This window comes from Canis aureus, chromosome 1 (assembly GCF_053574225.1).
Source record: "Canis aureus isolate CA01 chromosome 1, VMU_Caureus_v.1.0, whole genome shotgun sequence".
Classification (NCBI taxonomy): Eukaryota; Metazoa; Chordata; class Mammalia; order Carnivora; family Canidae; genus Canis; species Canis aureus.
In genome coordinates this window covers 26,947,531-26,969,963 of record NC_135611.1, presented here as the reverse complement: position 1 = coordinate 26,969,963, position 22,433 = coordinate 26,947,531, and the positions used below count along the sequence as shown (strand labels likewise).

The following is a 22,433-nucleotide window of genomic DNA, read 5'->3' as shown; positions in this document are numbered from 1 at the left end:
ACGGCAGAAAGAAGAGCAGGCCCGAGTGTCTGCGCCCTCGAGCACGTCAGCGATGCTACTCTGTTAGAGAAGCAACCAGCTCGTGGAGGAAGATGCGGTCACGATGAAGCGCTCTTTCCACAGGAACAGAACTGAGCGGACCCGCCCACAGCAAGCCCTGGGGTTACCCTAGCGTCCAGGACTTAATAATGTCACAAAAATCTGCCTCAAGGTTCAGAGAAGTGTAAAGGCTGGAAGGCAGAAGTGAAGCAATTTGGATTACTTATCCTAGCAAAGGGGAAGCTCAAGGTTGCTCTATTTTTTCAATAGGCAACAATAATCTGAGGAATAAGGTGTAGTTACTTGTATAATGATAATGAGTTGTTACTTCAAACTTGAAGTAGTGATTTATATAGTAGTCCATTGATAGTTATACCTGATGACTAATTATATTTATCACTACAGAATTATTTGCTACCCCAGACCTATTTATCAAGAGCTTACTATGTGCTAGACCACCGACATGGAGCTAATTGTTAAAACAGCTCTGATTGATAGGAACCACTACATCCTTATACAACAGGAAGTTGAAGGGCAGCTTGCATTACATTCCTTTGCAGGAGATAAACTATTCTCTGAACTAGGGTCGTTAGCTCCACCTCCACACTCTCTCCACTGCAACAAGTGGCCTTCAGGTATGAAAATGGCTTATGTTATATGTTCACCACAGGGACTTTTCACAAAGGCTCAGAGATGGACAAGAACGGGCTCATCCTCTAGACAAGCATACTTAAGAAAACTGTCATAAATGAAACTGCAAATATGAGAACAGGCTACTAAAGTATGTTTTCCATTTCTTTCTCATGAAATATCTTTTTTTTTTTTTTGAAATATCTTAAAAGGCATTAGGTAGCAAGTTTGAAAGCAAATAGTAACAGCACACACTTAAAAGACAATACATACCAGGTGCTGTTACTGTGCTTTACAAATAGGAACTCATTTCTTCCTCACAACAATCACATGAAGTAGATAATATTATCATTGTAATTCTTCAGATAATGAAACTGAAGCACAAAGTACCTAAATAACTTGTCTACAGTCACACAGCTAGTAAGAGCTAGAATATGAGACCAGGTAGTATGGTTTCAGAATCCGAATTCTAATCCATACTGTCCCACAGGAAGCACTAACTAATCAAGAATTCCTCTCATCTGTATGAAGATGATCCAGAGTGTGACCTACATGGATGTGAAGCGCTCTCTGATGTGATGTTCACATTCAATTTCTGACAAAAAAGCCTAGTCCAAAGCCTTCAGCAACACTAATACAAAGGACAGTCTCCTGAAACTTCCAAATTCTAATACTGGCTAAACTCCTGTTTACATGTGTCTTAAATCTATAAATACCTGTAAAACAGGTGTAAAAATTATATATTTTACTTGTGAATTGAGGAGAAAGAAGTACAACATGAGCTAGGTCTAAAAAACTAGTCTAGAGGATTAGTTTTGTTACTCTGGATTCCAACTTTGTATTGATGTTGATTATAATCTCCATTTGAAAGTTTCAGGTGGTCAAAAGCAGCAGAAGAAGAGGGAGACAGAGTTGGTGGTTGTATTCACCATACTGGAAACATCTCTCATTAAATTTTAAACATCTCTGCATTTAGTCAAAGACACACAAAGAAGTTTCATTTTACTGAGAAAAGGCATCTGTAGAAAGTATATGAAGAAAAGCATGAAGAAAAGCATGTGTCAAGATGTGTTCAGTATACTAATATGCATGGTTCTAAAGTTATAATTCAACAAATGGATTTTGGGGAAAACTGCACATTAATCCTAATTTATTTTTCATATGCAGATAAGAACAAAAAGGAAAAGAAGGCAATTTGATTATGTTGCTATGGAAAATAAATTATTCTCACATTAGGTAGATATCAACAAATATCTCTTGACATCTCCAAGTAGAATGCAAGGTTAATTTGGTTTGATATTGTAAAGAAAAAATATCACAATAGGTCATAATATATAATTTGGCTCTTCTAGGGGCAGAAAACTTGAGAAGTGAAATGGACATTCCATATATAATTAGTTGATTAAAAAGATGATAGAATACAAGTAAGTACCTTAATATTTATAAAACACATAACTGGGACAAAGAAAACACTGTTTTAATTACAAAGTTTGAAAAATGCAAGTCATTTCCAATAAAGGTTCCAAATACATTTGAAATGTATTCCATTTTTTTTGTCTTGGTTTTGTTTCTGCATTTTAAATTAGATATACCATATACTTTTCTAGTGGCAGCTAACTTTGTTTTTAGTTAAATACATGCAAGGTATTATTGGAAAGATATTCATCAATGAACCAGCTTACTATTTTCTAAAATTTATAAAAATCCTCATTCCAAATGATTATTGGTGTATATTCATTTCATGTTCAAATGGTTTTTTTTCTCACTGTATTTCACTTTCCTTAAATTTACACAGGTTCAACAGGGCTTTTAACATATTAGGACAATGTCCACAATCATTACATGCTATAAAATGGAAAGGACAATCTTCTATAAGAGAGAAATATATTTTTCAACAAAATGAAACTTAAACTTAAAAACACGTCTTGATTTCAAAAGTAGAAATCTTATTTTAATGTCCTAAGTTAAAGAGTATTATGGTTTTATTATTCTATGTGTTCAAAATAAGGCATTCAGGGTTCAGAGTTAATTCAGTAATTCAGGGTTTCTCTAAAAGTGGGATGAGAAACTATATACAGAACTTTGTACAAAATTTATTATTTAAGAATACTTGTATTGTCAACGTCCCCCCCAGTTATATATTTATAATTTGGATGTTTTTCATAAAGCCAAACGTTAAGTAACAAGTCAAAATATTTTTAATATAGTAATTTATAGTAATTTTAATATATTGGCATAATTGGATTTTATTTTTTACCTTCAAAAATAATTGATATCTATGGACTAAATCAATATTGTAGTGATTGTTGTCAGGTGTGAGCTGTGCCTAAGCCTTCATCCATACCCTCCTATGCATATTTTCAAAGCAAATTTAATCTTGTCTGTTCAGATTATCTTTGGAACTCAAGTACAACAATAATGTATATTAATTATTTGGGAAGAAAGTCTGTTTATTATAATAATTCAAAGTTTATGTTCAATAGTTACATAAGCAGATTTAATCCTTGAAAGAGAAGGTAACCCTAGTAATTTACATTGTACATGTCATCTTCCAAAATCTGTGCTTAAACTGGGATATACTTCTTTTTGAACCAGAAAATCACCAATAGCTCCTTTTGACAGCACAAGTTCTACGAAGAGTTTTAGGAGGAGTTAGATCAGGAAGGATACAATTTATAACACTGCAAGGGAGCACGCAGTACTGCCTACCAGTTTTAATAATTAGTATAGCCTATGATTTATGTTTGTCTAAATCAATATATTCATCTAAAATCTATGAGCACCAAGTGTCTTTCACTCCTAAATATCCAGAAAATAATTTTGTAAAATAATTTGATGAAGCAATTTATGGCTTTCATTCCAAAAAACCCCACCAAAATCTAGAAAGAACAGAGAGCCACAATAGGTGGTTCTACTGTACAAACATAACATCTGGAAGCAAACTCTTTGCATAAGTCAGCTATATAATAAATATAATAAAAATTTTGGAAGATTCTATTCTATGATAAAAAGATTTTAAATACAGAAAATGTTATAAATCTGATCAGAATGTCTGATTTAGGTTCCCCCAAACCTTCTCTTTAAAGTATTTTCTTAATCCCCATGTAGAATCAAATATTCCCTCCCTCTACTATGCACCCACCTTGAACGCATTATGTACTCATTACTTTCTTGTCTGTTTCCCTCTGCTAGACTTTTGGTCCCTTGATGGCTAGTATCATATTCTATAGGTCATTGGGTTCCCATTTCCTAGCACAGAGCCTGCCATATAACGGGAACTTGATACATTTTTTTTAACTTGATACATTTTAATTGGGAAAGTGAAAATCCACTTTTAGATCCTATTCTAAGCAGTTCCAACAGATACTGTTTTTGTAAAGTACAGATAATGACTCTTGACACCAGTAAGCAAATAAAAATCTTACCTATTTCTTTAAGTAAGTTTTCATATGATTGGCATGGATTTATATGCATAAATATACATATACAGAGCATACATACAGCTCTATATCCAGAGTCAGCTAACTACATCCCACATGCCAAATCTTCCCCATGGCCTGTTTCTGTATAGCCTGTGAGCTATGAATGGCTTTTACATTTTTCAATAGTTGGAGAATATCAAAAGGAGCATATCTATAACATGTGAAAATTTTGTAAAATTCAAATTTCATTGTTCATAGATCAAGTTTAATTTTAACACAGCCAAGGTCATTGTCCATGACTGTTTTTGTGGAACAAAGCAGAACTGAGTAGTTACAACAGAGACCATATAACCTGCAAAGCCTAAAATATTTACTATCTGACTCTTTACCAAAAAAGTCTGTTAACTACTGATCTATATGGTAGGATATGATTGCAATTTATTTCACTTTTATTGACAGTTCTACATTTTAACAATTTTATAAGCAACAAAAATTTGAAAGAAAAATTAGTTTCCAATATAAATCTCCAGATGTAATTATATAATTAGGACTAAGGTGTTGAAACACTTTAAATAACTTGAAGGAAAAAATGTAATATTATAGAGTACCAATGCAATATGTCAGGTGATACCATGAATTTGTTCATATTAGTTAAAACTATATAATTAAAATCCTTTTGAAATCTCTAAATTAATGGAAAGATTTTCAAAAGCACTAAATTAGCTTTTGCTTTTTCCTTTTATTATAATAATAAACAATAAAACCCAGAATTAAAAATAAAACAGTTTACTGTCAATGGGACAGAGATTCACCAAATCCTTAAGTGTGTGCGATGAGCACCCAACATACACCCATAACAAACACCCCAAAGTCATTAAAATTCATAAATTCACAAATTTCATATCAATATGTCACTAGACTACATTGTTAATATCAAAGTATACCTAACATTTTATTACTAAAGTTTGCCTTCTTTGGCCAGTTTGAACATTCTAAGTGCAGAAAAATATTTAATACGACCTAACATTGGAGAGTCTTTTAACATGTGCATGTTTTCATTTTTCTTAAAAACTACTGCCTAATTATTGAATTACTAATTAGATAAAGGGAAATAGATTGGTTTTTACTGGCAGACAATTTGTACACACTGTTTAAGACAAAAGCTTTGGCAGGGAAATAATATTATCCTCCTTTTATGGAAAGAGATTAAGGCTCAGAGAGGTTAAGTAATTTGCTCAAGGTGACACAGCTTGTAAGTGTGTTCCTCCTAACATACAGGTCTTTTTTTCCCCACATGGCCATGTGACTCTTAACACTAACACTAAAAACTAGGAAAATCTGATGCTTAACACTTAGAAAAATGTTTCTGGTTGAGATTAGATCTAAATTACTAAATACTGATTGTGCATATTGACTATGGTAAAGGTGCCCATGCTACAAGAATATTTTAGAATAGAGCAATAGCCAGTGAGCTAAAAATGTTTTTTTACAAACAAAATGTTTTAAAAGAAAAAAAAGATCAAAACTAGAATATTTTGTGGCATGATAATTATGAGATTTAAATAATGAGACCCATAAATAAGGTTTATTGGAACCTGATGAATCTTATTCATTTATGCACTGTCTATGGCTGCTTTTGAGTTATAGCAACAGAGCTGAGTAGATGAGACAGACATGGTATGCTCTATAAAGGTTAAAATATCTACTATCTGGCTCTTTACAGAAAAAGACCTCTGAGTTAGAATTAAGAGAAACTAAACTCTAACAATACATTTTTAAAGCATGAAATGTATTTTTTGAGTGTGGAACTGAAGAACACTTCATGCCAAAACTATAAAAAACATAAATAAAGGGTATAATGGAGTATTCTTCAGTCACTGGCCATATTTTTTAACTTAATCTGAGATACAGTAAGACCCAGCCAAACTGCCTATCCTAACTGCTCTCTTGTAATGCACATTTCCAACAGGTAGGGAGGTCTTTTTAATCTTAATATTGGGTGATTCCATGTTAGTGTTATAGTTTTGCTTTTATTTTTTAATTCTGATATTGTACTAACTTTTGATTTAGAAAAAAAGAAATTTATGGGGCACCTGGATGGCCCAATCAGTTGACTGTCCAGCTCTTGGTTTCAGCTCAGGTCATGGTCTTATGGTTCTGAGACTGAGCCCCACATTGGGCTCTGTGCTTAACGGGGAGTCTACTAGAGGATCCTCCCTCCTTTTTGCCCCTCCTCCCACTCACTTTAATAAATAAACCTTAAAAAAAAGAAAGTTTTTTTTACACTTTTATATATTTTATGATTATGAATGCAGTAATTATCTATAGTTCAAAGTATTTTAAGAGTTAATATTGATTTAAAAATTTAAATATATAGCTTTCACACTGATAATTCTTTAAATGAAGGACTTTTCAATGTTTATATTTACTTTAGGCACTTTAACTGGAATATTTATTGAAGTCCATAAAATCGCAGATATATTTTTGCCATGTTAAGAATTTAAATTAAGACCGTCTGTAGATTATGGAGATGACTGAGTTTTTATGGATGTACAATCTGTTCCACCTGCTCTTATTGATATGGCCACTGTTCTGAATTAACCACTTAAAGGACATATAGTTAGAAAAACAACAGGTGCATCTGTTGGTGCAACATTGTAAGAAAATTTAAGAAAAAATACTAGTGATCTGAGGAATTGAAGATTAGAATACTAGTTGGTAAGAAAAAAACATAGTCAGTGGTTATCTATAAGCAACAAAAAGTCATGTTTATTTCTCCTTTTTCTTTACAAGTACTTCACACAGAAAAGGAAATATTCTGCAAACAGAAATAGCAACGGAAAGGAAACCAGGAGGGCAATACCACACACCCAAACACATGCAGTGTACCATCGTCTCTCATACTTGTTGCGGAAGAGGGAGTGTTGCAACTCAGCAACCAGTCTGCAGTATTTAAAACAGTCATGTTGTCCCCTGAGAACAGGAACAGTATAAGGGTTCATTGTCGGAATGCCTGCTTAGTGTACATGAATAGTCTTCAATGCTTGCACTGGTTCCTGACCTTTGAGCCAGAATGATAACTGCACTGTATGACTTTTACACTTTATCAGGTTTGTTTTAGTTCAGTTAAACACATTTACATGATGATTAGTGAACTCCAAGGTTTGATTTCAGAGTTTTAAAAAATCTTATTATATGTACCCAAGTTCAAGTTTAAATATGTTCTTATACCAGAAATCATTACTAAACAATCTTACAAATTTGCAACCCTATAATTAATTAGCTAAAATTATAAGATGCATATTTAGAGACAAATGAAAATTATAAACAAGGAAATGTTAATCTACAAAGGGTTTGGTGTAAAACATTATTAAATACAGGCAAATTGCAATGCACACAACCTTGCAAAATATTTTAGACTGCATAGTTATGTTAAAATGAATGGAAAGAGGTGTATTGATTTCATAAATACTCATTGAAAATTTTAAAGAAAATATGATGTGGCAAATGTTGTTATCTAATAATATGATTAGTTTATAAATTTAAAAAAATAATATAATTTTTCTTTTATGGACTAAAAATGATGGTGAATAATTTAAAAAGTAGCTTACACATAATACGTGTATATATGTTATCTATATATATGCTGATGCAAAAATAAGACCATATCTTTTGATAGCTGAATGCCTTTTATAAAATCAGTAGGGCAGAATATTTGAAATAACAGTTACTGTTACCATATGCTGAGGCATAATTATAGGTTAATCAAATGAGAAAGTATCTGAAAAATACTTTCTCATTTTAAATACATTAGGTATTACTCTCTTTGAAAAGAAAATGCAGCAGACAAATATTTTTCTATTCTTAAATTTCATTTAAGAAAACATGTTTTGAAGAATAATTTCGGGTAGTCTTTTTCCTGAAATTCAAAATAAAACCAAAAACTAGTATGATTTCTTCTTTCTCTTTCTCTCACACACACAAGATCAGAGTGCAAATCCTTTTGGCCACATATTCTAAATTTTTTCGAATATTTACAGGGGCAAATACAAAAAGGAAGCTTTGCTAAAACCCTTCAAAATGCTCTTCAGGGATATCTATTCTTTCTGAATTTTTCCAGCTATAGAGGAGGTACAAAAGTTTAAAGAAAATCAACAGAATAATAGACAGTCTTTAGCCATATATTCCCTGACTATAATGCTGATTGTGTTATTGCTAATAAGGAATTTATTTATTAGCAGATCCTAACGTAATTATAGCAAACATTGGAATGTGATTCCAGCTGTCTCTGGGGTGGTATACTTACCTCCTGTTCCATTTGTGGTGACAGATGTGCTACTGAGATTTGCCTTCTCCAGTTTGGAGCTACCAGGAGTATCACCACTTCCAACAAGAGGATGAGGACTTGCAAGGTCCTGCATTTCCATAGACCTGTAAGAGCAGGAAACAGGAGAGCAAAAGCTGAAATTTCAGCAATAATTTCTTTAAAAACTACATGTATTATTCTACTGGGCACATATGCAATCTCACAGTAAGAATTGAGACCAATAGCTAAGACTTTTTTGTTAATTAGATGAACATGACAGTCCATTAAAAATTAATAAATAAATAAAGCTTCCATAGTAGTTTAGCCTCATAATTTGTAATCTTATAACTACCTCTATAATAAAGTACAGAAGAGAGCCAATTCTGTTATCTTAGCATTTAGTTGATATGGATACCCTCCCTCCTACATTGACCATCTCTGTTATAAAGATGTGGAAACGCTGAAAATATTTAACACCTAAAATTTGATATCCTCAGCCACCAGTAATAAAGAAATTAATAGCTAGAAATAAAGTATAAACTCAAAGGTAGAACAGAAACTTCTAGCTGACCTTGTAGAACCAGAGCTGAAAACTGAGCCTAAGGACTGAGGGCTGGAGTTTAATATCTATTTAGGAATAGAAGGTTTGACTTAAGTCTGTTTCAGGGAATGTGCTAGAATTGAGACCCTAAATAAAACTGAGACTCTTCAAAGGCTGACTCTTTTTTGGAAACAGAAACTAGAAAAGCAGAAATTCGCAGTGGACCAAAAAAGCCACACATGCTTCAATGAAAGAAGGAAAACACACAAGATAAAAATTGAGAGAATTTATCACCAACAAGCTATCCTTTAAAAAATACTGAAGAAAGACCTTCTGCCAAAAGTAAGGATACCAAATGAAAACTCAGAGCTACAAGGAGGAATGAAGAGTGACAGAAACATAAATATATAAGCAAATACAAAGGTTATCTTTTGTTTTTCTTTTAATTCACAAAAGAATGCTAATTGAAGCAAAAAAGAAAAAAGCCCACAAGATTGTATCATGAAACTTACAATATGATATAGGAGTAAAATATACGTCAATAGCACAAAAAATACTGGGGCAAAATTATATTCTTCTAAGGTTCTTTCATTTGGTATGAGGTGTTATGACATACTTGGAGAAGATATTTAAGATACATCAAATAATATCTAACATTAAATATTAATAAAATCCTAATAGATACAACAAAACATCAATAGAAAAATTAAAATAAAACATTTAAAAAATTGGGTTATCCGGATCCCTGGGTGGCGCAGCGGTTTGGCGCCTGCCTTTGGCCCAGGGCGCAATCCTGGAGACCCGGGATCGAATCCCACATCGGGCTCCCGGTGCATGGAGCCTGCTTCTCCCTCTGCCTGTGTCTCTGCCTCTCTCTCTCTCTCTCTGTGACTATCATGAATAAATAAATAAAATCTTTAAAAAAAAAAAATTGGGTTATCCCTAAAGATCAGGAAATGAGAAAGGAAAAAACATATGTGAAAAATAGAAAACCTGTAGCAAGACAGCATACTCAAACCTCACTATATCAATGATTATAGTAAATATCAACAGACTAAGCATTCCAATGAAGAGCCAAAGATTGTTAGATTGGATCAAACAACCGTAGTCTAATTAGGGATCTACAAGAGAAGTACTTTTTAATACAGACATACTCTGATACTATGGTGTACTGCGCAGAAATATTCATTTTTTTAAGATTTTAAAATTTATTTATTCATGAGAACCACAGAGAGAGGCAGAGACATAGCAGAAGGAGAAGCAGGCTCCGCGCCAGGAGCCCAATGTGGGACTTGATCCCTGGACCATGGGATCACGCTCTAAGCTGAAGGCAGATGTTCAACCACTGAGCCACCTAGATGTCCCAGAAGAATTCATTCTTATAGCTGCTGGGAGTATAAGGAACTGGCACTTCTCAACTAAAGTCCTTCCCAAGACTTGTCCTGAACTAAAGAGAGTCATTTTGCCCTAAATCACACCCTGAGGTTAGCCCTCAGCTACTGACTGGTGATGAAGGGATATAAAAGTACTACCTGCCTTGAAGGTCACTTGAATCTAGAGTGGCCGTAAGATCAACTGAGACATTTGTTGCAACTGCATTGAAGACCAGAGTCTTTCAGTGTAATCATGCTTCTATCATCCCCCCAAAGGTCTTACTACTGAAAGCACAACCCATTAAACTCCTGGAACATAAATCTCCATGTTAGAATCTGCTTCCTAGGAACTTGAGCAGTGATAAGACATAAGTAGGTTCAGGGTTAAAGGACAGAAAACAATATAACATGTAAATAATAAATGTTAGAGAAGTGTTTTGGCTATTATCACAAAATGAAGAGTATTACCAGATACAAAGAGATAAGAGATAATTAAGAAAAAGAGAGAAACAATAAATTCTTCAGGAGGATATAACAATCCTAGCATGTGTCTCCTAGCCAAGCTTTAAAATATATAAAGCAAAAACTAACAGAATTAAAGGAAGAAACTGACTAGTAGTCCATGGTCATACTTGGAGCTTTTGTAACATTTTCTCCACAATAGCCAATTGCAAAAGTCATCAACATGCTATAATTGATGGTTATAGTATACTAACACCCAATAATTATAGAATACACATTATTTTCAGGTGCACATGGAATGCCACCAGATGGACTATAAGGTAGAGCATAAAATAAGTATCATTAGATTTTAAATTAAACCTTAAAGAGTAGAGTATCTAGCTATAATGTATTAAACTAGAAAGCAATGATAGTAAAATACATGAAATAATCATTAACACTTGAAAATTAAGCACCATAATTCTAAGTTACCTATGAGTCAAAGAAGAAATCACCAATGAATTTAGAAAATAATTAGGACAAAATACTAATGAAAACACATCAAATTACCCACACATAGTCAACTGATCTATGACAAAGTAGCAGACAATACAATGGAGCAAAGACAGTTTCTCCAACAAACGGTGCTGGAAAAACTAGACATCCACAATGCAAAAAATAATAATAATAATAAGTTTAGACAGAGGCCCTATACCCTTCACAAAAACTAAGTCAAAATTGATCACAGACCAACATATAAAATGCAAAACTATAAAACTCTCAGAATATAAGAAAAGGCCCAGATGACCTTGGGCATGACTTTGAGTTTTATTAAATCAATTAAATCTTTAAATGTATTTAAAACTACACCACCAAAGATAGAATCCATGAAAAAAAAAAAAAAGTACTAGTAAGCTGGGCTTCATTAAAATTAAAAACCTGGGATCCCTGGGTGGCGCAGTGGTTTGGCGCCTGCCTTTGGCCCAGGGCGCGATCCTGGAGACCCGGGATCGAATCCCACATCGGGCTCCCGGTGCATGGAGCCTGCTTCTCCTTCTGCCTGTGTCTCTGCCTCTCTCTCTCTCTCTGTGTGACTATCATAAATAAATAAAAATTATAAAAAAATTAAAAACCTCTCTTCAAAAGTCAGTATCAGGAGAACTCAAAGACAAACCACAGACTGGAAGAAGATATCTGCAACAGACACATCTGATAAAAGATTGCTATCCAAAATACATAAATAACTCTTAAAACTGGGCAGCCTCGGTGGCGCAGTGGTTTAGCGCCGCCTGCAGCCTGGGGTGTGATCCTGGAGACCTGGGATCAAGTCCCACGTTGGGCTCCCTGCATGGAGCCTGCTTCTCCCTCTGCCTGTGTCTCTGCCTCTTTCTCTCTCTGTGTCTCTCATGAATAAATAAATAAAATCTTAAAAAAAAAAGAACTCTTAAAACTGAACCATAAGAGAAAAACAACTGCTTAAGAAATGGGCCAAACATTTCAATAGACACTTCACCCAAAGAAGATATATAGGTGTCAAATAAGCATATAAAAAGAGAGTTCACATCACATGTCATCAAGGAAATGCAAGTTAAAACAATAAGATAACACTTCACTATTCACTAGAATGGCCAAAATCTATAATACTGACAATATCAAATTCTGGCAAGGATATGGAGCAACAGGAACTCTCATACTTTGCTGGTAGAAATACAAAATGGTATACATACTTTGGAAGATAGTTTGGCAGTCACTTATAAAACTAAGCTAAATATATTCTACTATACAGAGTCAATGGGCCATTACTCAGTGTTAAAAACAAATGTCCCTTCCAGCCATGAAAGTACATGAAGGAGTCTTCACTGCATATTACTAAGTGAATAGCCAATCTGAAAAGTCATACATAATGTATGATTCCAATTATATGATATTCTAGAAAAGCAAAACTATCTTGCTGAGGTAGAGATGAGGCAAGGATAAACAGGAGTATAGAAAATTTTTAGGACAGTGAACATACTCTATATGGTATTGTAATGAAAGATATATGTCATTATACATTGTCCAAACCCATTGCATATACAATACCAAGAGCCAACCCTGAAGTAAACTACAGACTTACAAATATAATGATGAGTCAGTGTAGGTTCATCCCTGGTAATAAATGCACTGTTCTGGTGAGTAATAACAATGGAGCCGGCTATACATGTGTTGGAGCAGAGGATGTATTGGAAATCTCTGTACCCTCCTCTCAGCTGTGCTATGAACTTTAATTGATCAAAAACTAAAGTCTTTAAAACAAAAAAATGACTTCATATCAATATTTTTATATGCAAATAAAGCAGTGGCTAATGAGCAATTAGCTCATTATCTTTATATATAGCAATTTAGATCTTTAAGTGATACTAGAAAAGGAAAAGGGTTTAAAATCTGTGATCTAAGTTTCTACCCTAATAAACCAGTGAAAGAAAAAAAAAATTAGGGCAGCCCCAGTGGCGCAGCGGTTTAGCGCTGCCTGCAGCCCAGGGAGTGATCCTGGAGACCCTGGATCGAGTCTCACATCAGGCTCTCTGTATGATGCCTGCTTCTCCCTCTGCCTGTGTCTCTGCCTCTCTCTCTCTCTCTGTCTCTATGAATAAATAAATAAAATCTTAAAAAAAAAGAAAAAAAATTAAACCCATAGTAAATGAAAGAAAGGAAACAAGAAAGAGTGTAAATCATTGAAATATAAAATCTGAGTAATAGAGACAATTTACAAATCCAGAAGATCAGTAGAGATACTAAAAATATTTAAAAGGATGATAAGGAAATATGAACAATCTTATGCCAAAGCATTCATAATTTAGATTAAATCAGTAAACTTATTAAAAGACACAACCCATGAAACTGATCCAATTAAAAAAAGGAAATCCAAATGGTCCTATATCAATTAAAGAAATTAAATTCATAATTAAACACTTTCCCCCAAAAGAATCCTAAAACAAACAAATAAAAAACCAATTCCAGGGCCATATGGTTTTCTTAGTGAATTCTAATAAGGAAAAATAACAATCTTTTATAAATTCTTTCAAAAAACAGGAGGGAACACATTTCACTACATTGTATGAGAAAAGGATTACTCTCATCTAAACCTGACAAATAATTTCTTTAAAAAATTGTGGATCTGTATTTCTCATTAATATAGATGAAAAAATTTAACAAAATATCAAGTAAAATACAGCAACAAAAAGCTACTATGTAAAGACCAAGTGTGCTTTATCCCAAGAATTCAAAGTTTAACATCTGAAAATCAAACAATGCAATTCAATATATTAACAGATTATTATTTCAATGAGTACAAGAAAAAACATTTGACAATATTCATCATCCATTCTTGATACAAACTCTCAGCAAACTAGAAAAGAAGTACTCCCCTCACATCTAGTAAAAGTCATTCTGGAAAAATCTATAGCTTAAATCATATTTAATGACAAAATATTGAATTATTTCTCCCTAAGATCAAAACCAAGCAAGGATATCTGTTTTTCCCATTTCAATACATTTTATTGGTAATCTTAGCCAGTATAAGAGGACAAAAATAAATAAATAAAAGGGGTAAAGTTTAGAAAGAAAAAAAATTCTGCTATTCACAGGTAACAATTATTCATGTAGAAAAAAACCTGAGAAATCCATAAAAACAAAACAATGAAAAATACTAGAATGAATGAGTGAATTTACTAAGTTATAGGTACAAGGCCTTGTCAGTACCAAATCGAAACATGAACCAAAAATATCTGAAAGTTCAGTCAATGCTGTTCCAATTCAAATACTGAAATATCAAAATGATGGTTGTTCAGGGATTTGAAGTTCCCTTACTGCTCAACTCTTAGGAAGAATCTAAAATGTTCACACCCTCATCTTAACCACTAGTCAGAGCCAAGGATTTAGACTTTGGGGGGAAATAAACACAACAAAACAAATGCTATGCTTCAGTTTCTTTATTTTTATTTTTAAAATATTTTTATTTATTTATTCATGAGAGACACAGAGAGAGAGAGAGAGAGGGGCAGAAACACAGGTAGAAGGAGAAGCAGATTCCATGCAGGGAGCCTGGTGTGGGACTTGATTCCGGGGCTCCAGGATCATGCCCTAGGCTGAAGGCAGGCGTTAAACCACTGAGCCATCCAGGGATCCCCTTATGCTTCAGTTTCAACAGAGTTTTTGTATATAATGTTCATAATATCATAAATATTTTGTCATAACAAGCATGAAAATGTGAACTGTATTAGAGAGAAAATGTAGTAAAATTGATACAGATTTTAAAATTATCAGACAAGGATTTAAAAATTATTGTGAGTATATTAAATAATTTACAGGAAAAGATACATTCCCACACAAGATGTGTGTGCATATATATATTTCACATATATACCTATATATGTCCCATATATATATATACACATATAATACATTTATGTATATAATATGTATATAGTCATATACATATAATACATATGTATATAATATGTACATATAATAAAGATACATGTATATATGTATTGCATATAGAAAAGAAATGGAAACTAAAAAATGAAAATTTTAGAAAAAAATTACAATATATTAAAAATATTCTTTGGATAGATTTAACAGATTAGACACTGGAAAAGAAAGAATCAGTAAATCTGAAGCTGGGCCATTAGAAATTGCACAAACTGGAATAGCAAGACAAAAATGGGGGAATGGGGAATTAAATTAAGTAACCTGTGTAATATTATCAGGAAGCAAGAAAGAGAATGAAAGAATAATACTGAAATAAGTAATGGCCAAAATTTTTCCAAATGTGATGAAACACCAACCCATAGATCCTTGAAATACAATGAACAAATGAGAAAAGGGAAAAGAAAACCATACTAGGCACATTATAGCCAAATTCTGAAAACTGCGTAAGTAGAAAGCTTTACAGCAACCAGATTTTAAAAAGAAGGAAATAGTAGTATTCCCCCAAAAAAACTATTATTTGTAGCACACTCCTGGGAACAGGCTTAATTATAGAAAATAATGAATGCTCAGAACTTTATTATCTCCTACTGGACCCACCCAATATATTTTTAATGTAACAGATCAAAAAAATTAATGATTGCTTATTATATGCAAAGCACTGTCACAGTTGTTAGGATTGCTGAGTGAAGACATGGCCCTACCCTCCAGGAGTTTATGATCTAAGTAAGAAGGCAGATATTGTGCAAAGAAAATTAAAGTACATCAAATATCCACTGAATGGAACAGAGATCAACATGAACTCAGAGTATGGAAAATTTCCTCAGAAACTATTATCTGGATTTTGATTATTTCAAAGGGATTCTGGGGGAAGCATCTGGTTAGTGGTACTGCTGGAGCTGCAAGGTAGTATATGAGCTCAGAGCCAATTTAGACCACATGCAAGATGAAGCAGCAAGGAAAATTAGGAATGAAGTGATGGAGCATACACTGAAGAAAGGAATAAAACTATGTTGCTCCTTTAAAACAAAACAAAAATAGCCTTGGTATTTTACATTCCAGTTTCCAGGAAACCAAACTGCAATGATCTGAATCTTTACAATAATTCCCCTTAGCTTGAATTCACTTCAGTGGGTTGATATTCCTTAAAGTTAAAAGAGCCTTTTGAGAATAGATGTGCATTATCACCACAAACTATATAGCAAGAATATTCCTGTACTTCTTTCTGCACGTTCTGTAATTCTGAAACTTCAGATTCCTTTTAAGTCTGCTTTATACAAAACAGAATATACAAAATATAAAATTTACCATAGACTCTAACAGCAGAAAATGATTAACGGTACCAGTTTTTACTAAGTACACAGAGGATGACACATTCTATGCCTGGCACTTCATATATATTCTCTCCTTTAATATTTACAGTAACATGCTGATATGCATTTTACTTCCCATATTTTATAGGTGAAGCAACTGAGGGTTACAGAGGATGCACAGCATGCCCAAGATCATGTAGGTAGAGAAAGTAGCCCCAGAATTGACCTCATGTCTATCTGATGGCACAGTCCAACTTCTTTCTGTCACACACTGCAGGCTTCCCATTTTTTAAAAAAAGATTTTCTTTATTTATTCATGAGAGACACAGGCAGAAGCAGGGTCCATACAGGAAACCTGATGCGGGACTTGATCCTAGGACTCCGGGATCACGCCCTGAGCCATAGGCAGATGGGCTCAACCGCTGAGCCACCCAGGCGTCGCCAGGCTTCCCATTTTTTAAAGTGACTTTGATTCTGTTACACTGTGAAACTACAATCAGGAATGCAGAATCCTTGGGACCCCTGGGTGGCGCTGCGGTTTAGCGCCTGCCTTTGGCCCAGGGCGCGATCCTGGAGACCCGGGATCGAACCCCACGTTGGGCTCCCGGTGCATGGAGCCTGCTTCTCCCTCTGCCTGTGTCTCTGCCTCTCTCTCTCTCCGTGTGACTATCATAAATAAATAAAAATTTTAAAAAAAAGGAAAGCAGAATCCTGCAATAAAGTCTTTTGAATACTTTTCAAAAATGACTAAAGTCAATACAAGCATTTACTCTGCCAAATCTATACTAGTTATTACCATACTTAAAGATGACCCTTGGGGTGTCTGGGTGGCTCAGGTCCTGATCCCAGTATCCTGGGATTGAGCTCAGGTGGAGCTTGTTTCTCCCTCTCCCTCTGCGGCTCTCCCTGCTCATTCCCCACCCCCCTAAAATATATAAAATCTTAAAAAAAAAAGAGAGACAGATGACCTTCTTTACCACTCAGGATGCCTGTTTCAACCCCTTTTTAGTGGTCCTTATGTCATAAGGCCATGTGAAGACTATTATCAATCTGGACAATATGAAAACATGACCTTATCCATAAACACAAAAACTCAACTAAAAAATAAAGGATTGTAGGTCACCTGCAACTAGTTTCTTGGTTCTTTTCTGAAATTATTCTGTAACATAGATGGAATTTATTTCTAACAGGCTGAAATATCCTCTTGAAACCCAAGGAAGAGCAAGCTTTATATTTGTGTATTTCAGAGTCTACTCTAACTCAGAAACCATAATTATTCTTCTGCACAGATGCTGGTAATGGTCACATGCCTGTTCATTCAAAGGCTGAGAGTCTATCAATCCTTCATAACCCAAGAAATGCAAAAGCATCCAATACTTTCAAGGACGTTCACTCTCGTACCTTACCAGCTTCTTCTCTTTGCATAAAGTAGATGGTATGTGTATATGGCTCTATCTCTCACGCTGTCTGAGTCAATATTCAAAGCACAAGAATGAATTTAAGGAAACAGTTTCCAGGGAGGAAATTGAAGCAGTCATCAAAAACCTCCCAAGACACAAAAGTCCAGGGCCAGATGGCTTCCCAGGGGAATTCTATCAAACATTTAGAGAAGAAACATTACCTATTCTACTAAAGCTGTTTGGAAAGATAGAAAGAGATGGAGTACTTCCAAATTCGTTCTATGAGGCCAGCATCACCTTAATTCCAAAACCAGACAAAGACCCCACCAAAAAGGAGAATTACAGACCAATATCTCTGATGAACATGGATGCAAAAATTCTCAACAAGATACTAGCCAATAAGATCCAACAGTACATTAAGAAAATTATTCACCATGACCAAGTAGGATTAATCCCCGGGACACAAGGCTGGTTCAACACTCATAAAACAATCAATGTGATTCATCATACCAGCAAGAGAAAAACCAAGAACCATATGATTCTCTCATTAGATGCAGAGAAAGCATTTGACAAAATACAGCATCCATTCCTGATCAAAACTCTTCAGAGTGTAGGGATAGAGGGAACATTCCTCGACATCTTAAAAGCCATCTATGAAAAGCCCACAGCAAATATCATTCTCAATGGGGAAGCACTGGGAGCCTTTCCCCTAAGATCAGGAACAAGACAGGGATGTCCACTCTCACCACTGCTATTCAACATAGTACTGGAAGTCCTAGCCTCAGCAATCAGACAACAAAAAGACATTAAAGGCATTCAAATTGGCAAAGAAGAAGTCAAACTCTCCCTCTTCACTGATGACATGATACTCTACATAGAAAACCCAAAAGTCTCCACCCCAAGATTGCTAGAACTCATACAGCAATTCGGTAGCGTGGCAGGATACAAAATCAATGCCCAGAAATCAGTGGCATTTCTATACACTAACAATGAGACTGAAGAAAGAGAAATTAAGGAGTCAATCCCATTTACAATTGCACCCAAAAGCATAAGATACCTAGGAATAAACCTAACCAAAGATGTAAAGGATCTATACCCTCAAAACTATAGAACACTTCTGAAAGAAATTGAGGAAGACACAAAGAGATGGAAAAATATTCCATGCTCATGGATTGGCAGAATTAATATTGTGAAAATGTCAATGTTACCCAGGGCAATATACACGTTTAATGCAATCCCTATCAAAATACCATGGACTATCTTCAGAGAGTTAGAACAAATTATTTTAAGATTTGTGTGGAATCAGAAAAGTCCCCGAAGAGCCAGGGGAATTTTAAAAAAGAAAACCATATCTGGAGGCATCACAATGCCAGATTTCAGGTTGTACTACAAAGCTGTGGTCATCAAGACAGCTGGTACTGGCACAAAAACAGACACATAGATCAATGGAACATAACAGAGAACCCAGAAGTGGACCCTGAACTTTATGGTCAACTAATATTCGATAAAGGAGGAAAGACTATCCATTGGAAGAAAGACAGTCTCTTCAATAAATGGTGCTGGGAAAATTGGACATCCACATGCAGAAGAATGAAACTAGACCACTCTCTTTCACCATATACAAAGATAAACTCAAAATGGATGAAAGATCTAAATGTGAGTCAAGATTCCATCAAAATCCTAGAGGAGAACACAGGCAACACCCTTTTTGAACTCGGCCACAGTAACTTCTTGCAAGATACATCCACGAAGGCAAAAGAAACAAAAGCAAAAATGAACTATTGGGACTTCATCAAGATAAGAAGCTTTTGCACAGCAAAGGATACAGTCAACAAACTCAAAGACAACCTACAGAATGGGAGAAGATATTTGCAAATGACATATCAGATAAAGGGCTAGTTTCCAAGATCCATAAAGAACTTATTAAACTCAACACCGAAGAAACAAACAATCCAGTCATGAAATGGGCAAAAGACATGCACAGAAATCTCACAGAGGAAGACATAGACATGGCCAACACGCACATGAGAAAATGCTCTGCATCACTTGCCATCAGGGAAATACAAAATCAAAACCACAATGAGATACCACCTCATACCAGTGAGAATGGGGAAAATTAATAAGGCAGGAAACAACAAATGTTGGAGAGGATGCGGAGAAAAGGGAACCCTCTTACACTGTTGGTGGGAATGTGAACTGGTGCAGCCACTCTGGAAAACTGTGTGGAGGTTCCTCAAAGAGTTAAAAATAGACCTGCCCTACGACCCAGCAATTGCACTGCTGGGGATTTACCCCAAAGATACAGATGCAATGAAACGCCGGGACACCTGCACCCCGATGTTTCTAGCAGCAATGTCCACAATAGCCAAACTGTGGAAGGAGCCTCGGTGTCCATCGAAAGATGAGTGGATAAAGAAGATGTGGTTTATGTATACAATGGAATATTCCTCAGCCATTAGAAACGACAAATACCCACCATTTGCTTCAACGTGGATGGAACTGGAGGGTATTATGCTGAGTGAAATAAGTCAATCGGAGAAGGACAAACATTATATGTTCTCACTCATTTGGGGAATATAAATAATAGTGAAAGGCAATATAAGGGAAGGGAGAAGAAATGTGTGGGAAATATCAAAAAGGGAGACAGAACATAAAGACTCCTAACTGTGGGAAACGAACTAGGGGTGGTGGGGGGTGGGGGTGAATGGGTGATGGGCACTGAGGGGGGCACTTGACGGGATGAGCACTGGGTGTTAATCTGTATGTTGGTAAATTGAACACCAATAAAAATAAATTTATTAAAAAAAAAAGGAAAGAGTTTAGGCTTTGCTTTTGCCGTTCGCTTCCTTTTCTAATATAAGTCTTAATTCCCCTTAGCTGCAAAGTAGGAATACAACATTAGCTTCTCCTTCAGAGAAGGAGTCTCAGCTCCATTAGGGCAGGGATTATTTTCTATCTTATTCATTGCTTTTATTCACTACACTTAGCATTCTGCAGGCTACTACGTGAATGCTAATGAATGAACAATAAAACAGGGATAGGGAAAATTAAGATGAAGTGTTTTGAGGTACTTGGAGTCAAATGTAGTCTACTTCAGAAAACACTGCTTGAACATCTACTATGTTCTAGAAACATTTCCAGGAATACATAAAGTATCTTCAGAGAGCTTGCAGGCTACCGGAGGGCAAGAGAATAGGTGATGGGGCAACAAAGATCAGTTCTCTACTGTGAATGTGTGTGGAAATTTTCATATCTGTATGTGCAGTGTTAGATCTCCCCATGGACCCGTGTGTTAGGGGGTGAGGAAAAAGATGCTTTGCCTGGGTACCGGGTATCGAAAGCCACTGTGGAAGAAAAAATAAAATAAAGCAAGTTGGTCTACTTAGATCAAATGAAAGTCATGGCATGTCACCACCGAGTACCAGTTCCCACTCTCTGGAAAAAGCCCATCAGGTAACAATGCCAGGCCATCTTAAACCAACACATTTCAGTTTACAATCTGAGAAACCCTGGTCATAGCTGCAAATATAGGCCAGTTTCTTCTTTGGCAGTAAGACTAGGAGGTGTGGATCCTCTCCAGTGGATATAGACCCACTGTGTCGCTGATCAGGTGAACACAGTCCTGGAAGGAGACCCTCATTAATCCATTTTACTAGACATGGTCAGAACTGGCTTCCACCGTAGCAAAGAGGAAATGTAGGGGAAGAAGAACCCTAGCAAAAAGTACCACGAAAATGGGCCATGCAAAATGGGAGCTGTTCTTGCAATTTGCCAGTGACCTCATGCCTGTCCCTGGGGCCAGCATGAATGCTTGCAGTACAAGTAACCTGTCTGCCAGGGTGACCTCAGGCCCTGGAGTTACAAATAAAGCCATGAACACACTGTTCTCTGGACACTTTTACAGTCTTTCCTTTCCAGGGCTTTCAGCTCTACACTTGAGATCTGCAACTTTGGCTCTTTCTTTACTGTGATCCTAACAAATTATCCCGATAAATCATGGTTTCCCCACCAAAGAAATGTAAATATTTTTTAAAAACAGAAACATAAAAAAAAATAAAAAATAAAAATAAATAAAAATAAAAATAAAAACAGAAACATACCTCTAAATGCCAGTTTTCAAAGCCCCCCACCCCCACTTCATCTGTAAACAAAGAAAAAAATCTAATTAATTTCCTAAGCATTATTTGAATGGTATAAACCTCAAGTTTCTGTTAGATCTGTTACAAACCATGGTTAATTAAGCAGGAAATGATTTCTCTCCAGTAAGTAGTAAAGCTAAATCAAAACAGTTAATGTCATCAATTATACCCAGAAACACATCAACTCTTTTTCTGAGAAAAACTCTACCAATAAGGATCAAACTGGATGAATGACTGTATAAAATAAAGATGCTCCCCCCCCCCAGAAAAAAAGATGATCCTCTACTAAAATTATGCAATTTTAGGTTCAAAGGAGATTCAATGTCCTCAAATACAGAAATACTGTTTTATGCTCAAGG

General features: G+C 35.2%; 1 protein-coding gene across 11 annotated transcripts in view; it reads right to left on the bottom strand.

The window, feature by feature from the left end:
* The window catches only part of EYA4 (EYA transcriptional coactivator and phosphatase 4), a 304,845-nt gene that overhangs the window by 59,986 nt on the left and 222,426 nt on the right, over positions 1–22,433 (bottom strand). For 6 of the 11 annotated variants that reach the window (XM_077893629.1, XM_077893626.1, XM_077893632.1 and 3 more), the window contains exons 4-5: positions 8,398–8,522; positions 6,996–7,064 (exon numbers count right to left, since the gene is read on the bottom strand). In XM_077893629.1, the coding sequence (XP_077749755.1) occupies positions 6,996–7,064; positions 8,398–8,522 (194 nt within the window). The remainder of the gene's footprint in view (positions 1–6,995; positions 7,065–8,397; positions 8,523–22,433) is intronic. The other 5 variants (XM_077893678.1, XM_077893653.1, XM_077893670.1 and 2 more) reach the window with 1 other exon arrangement.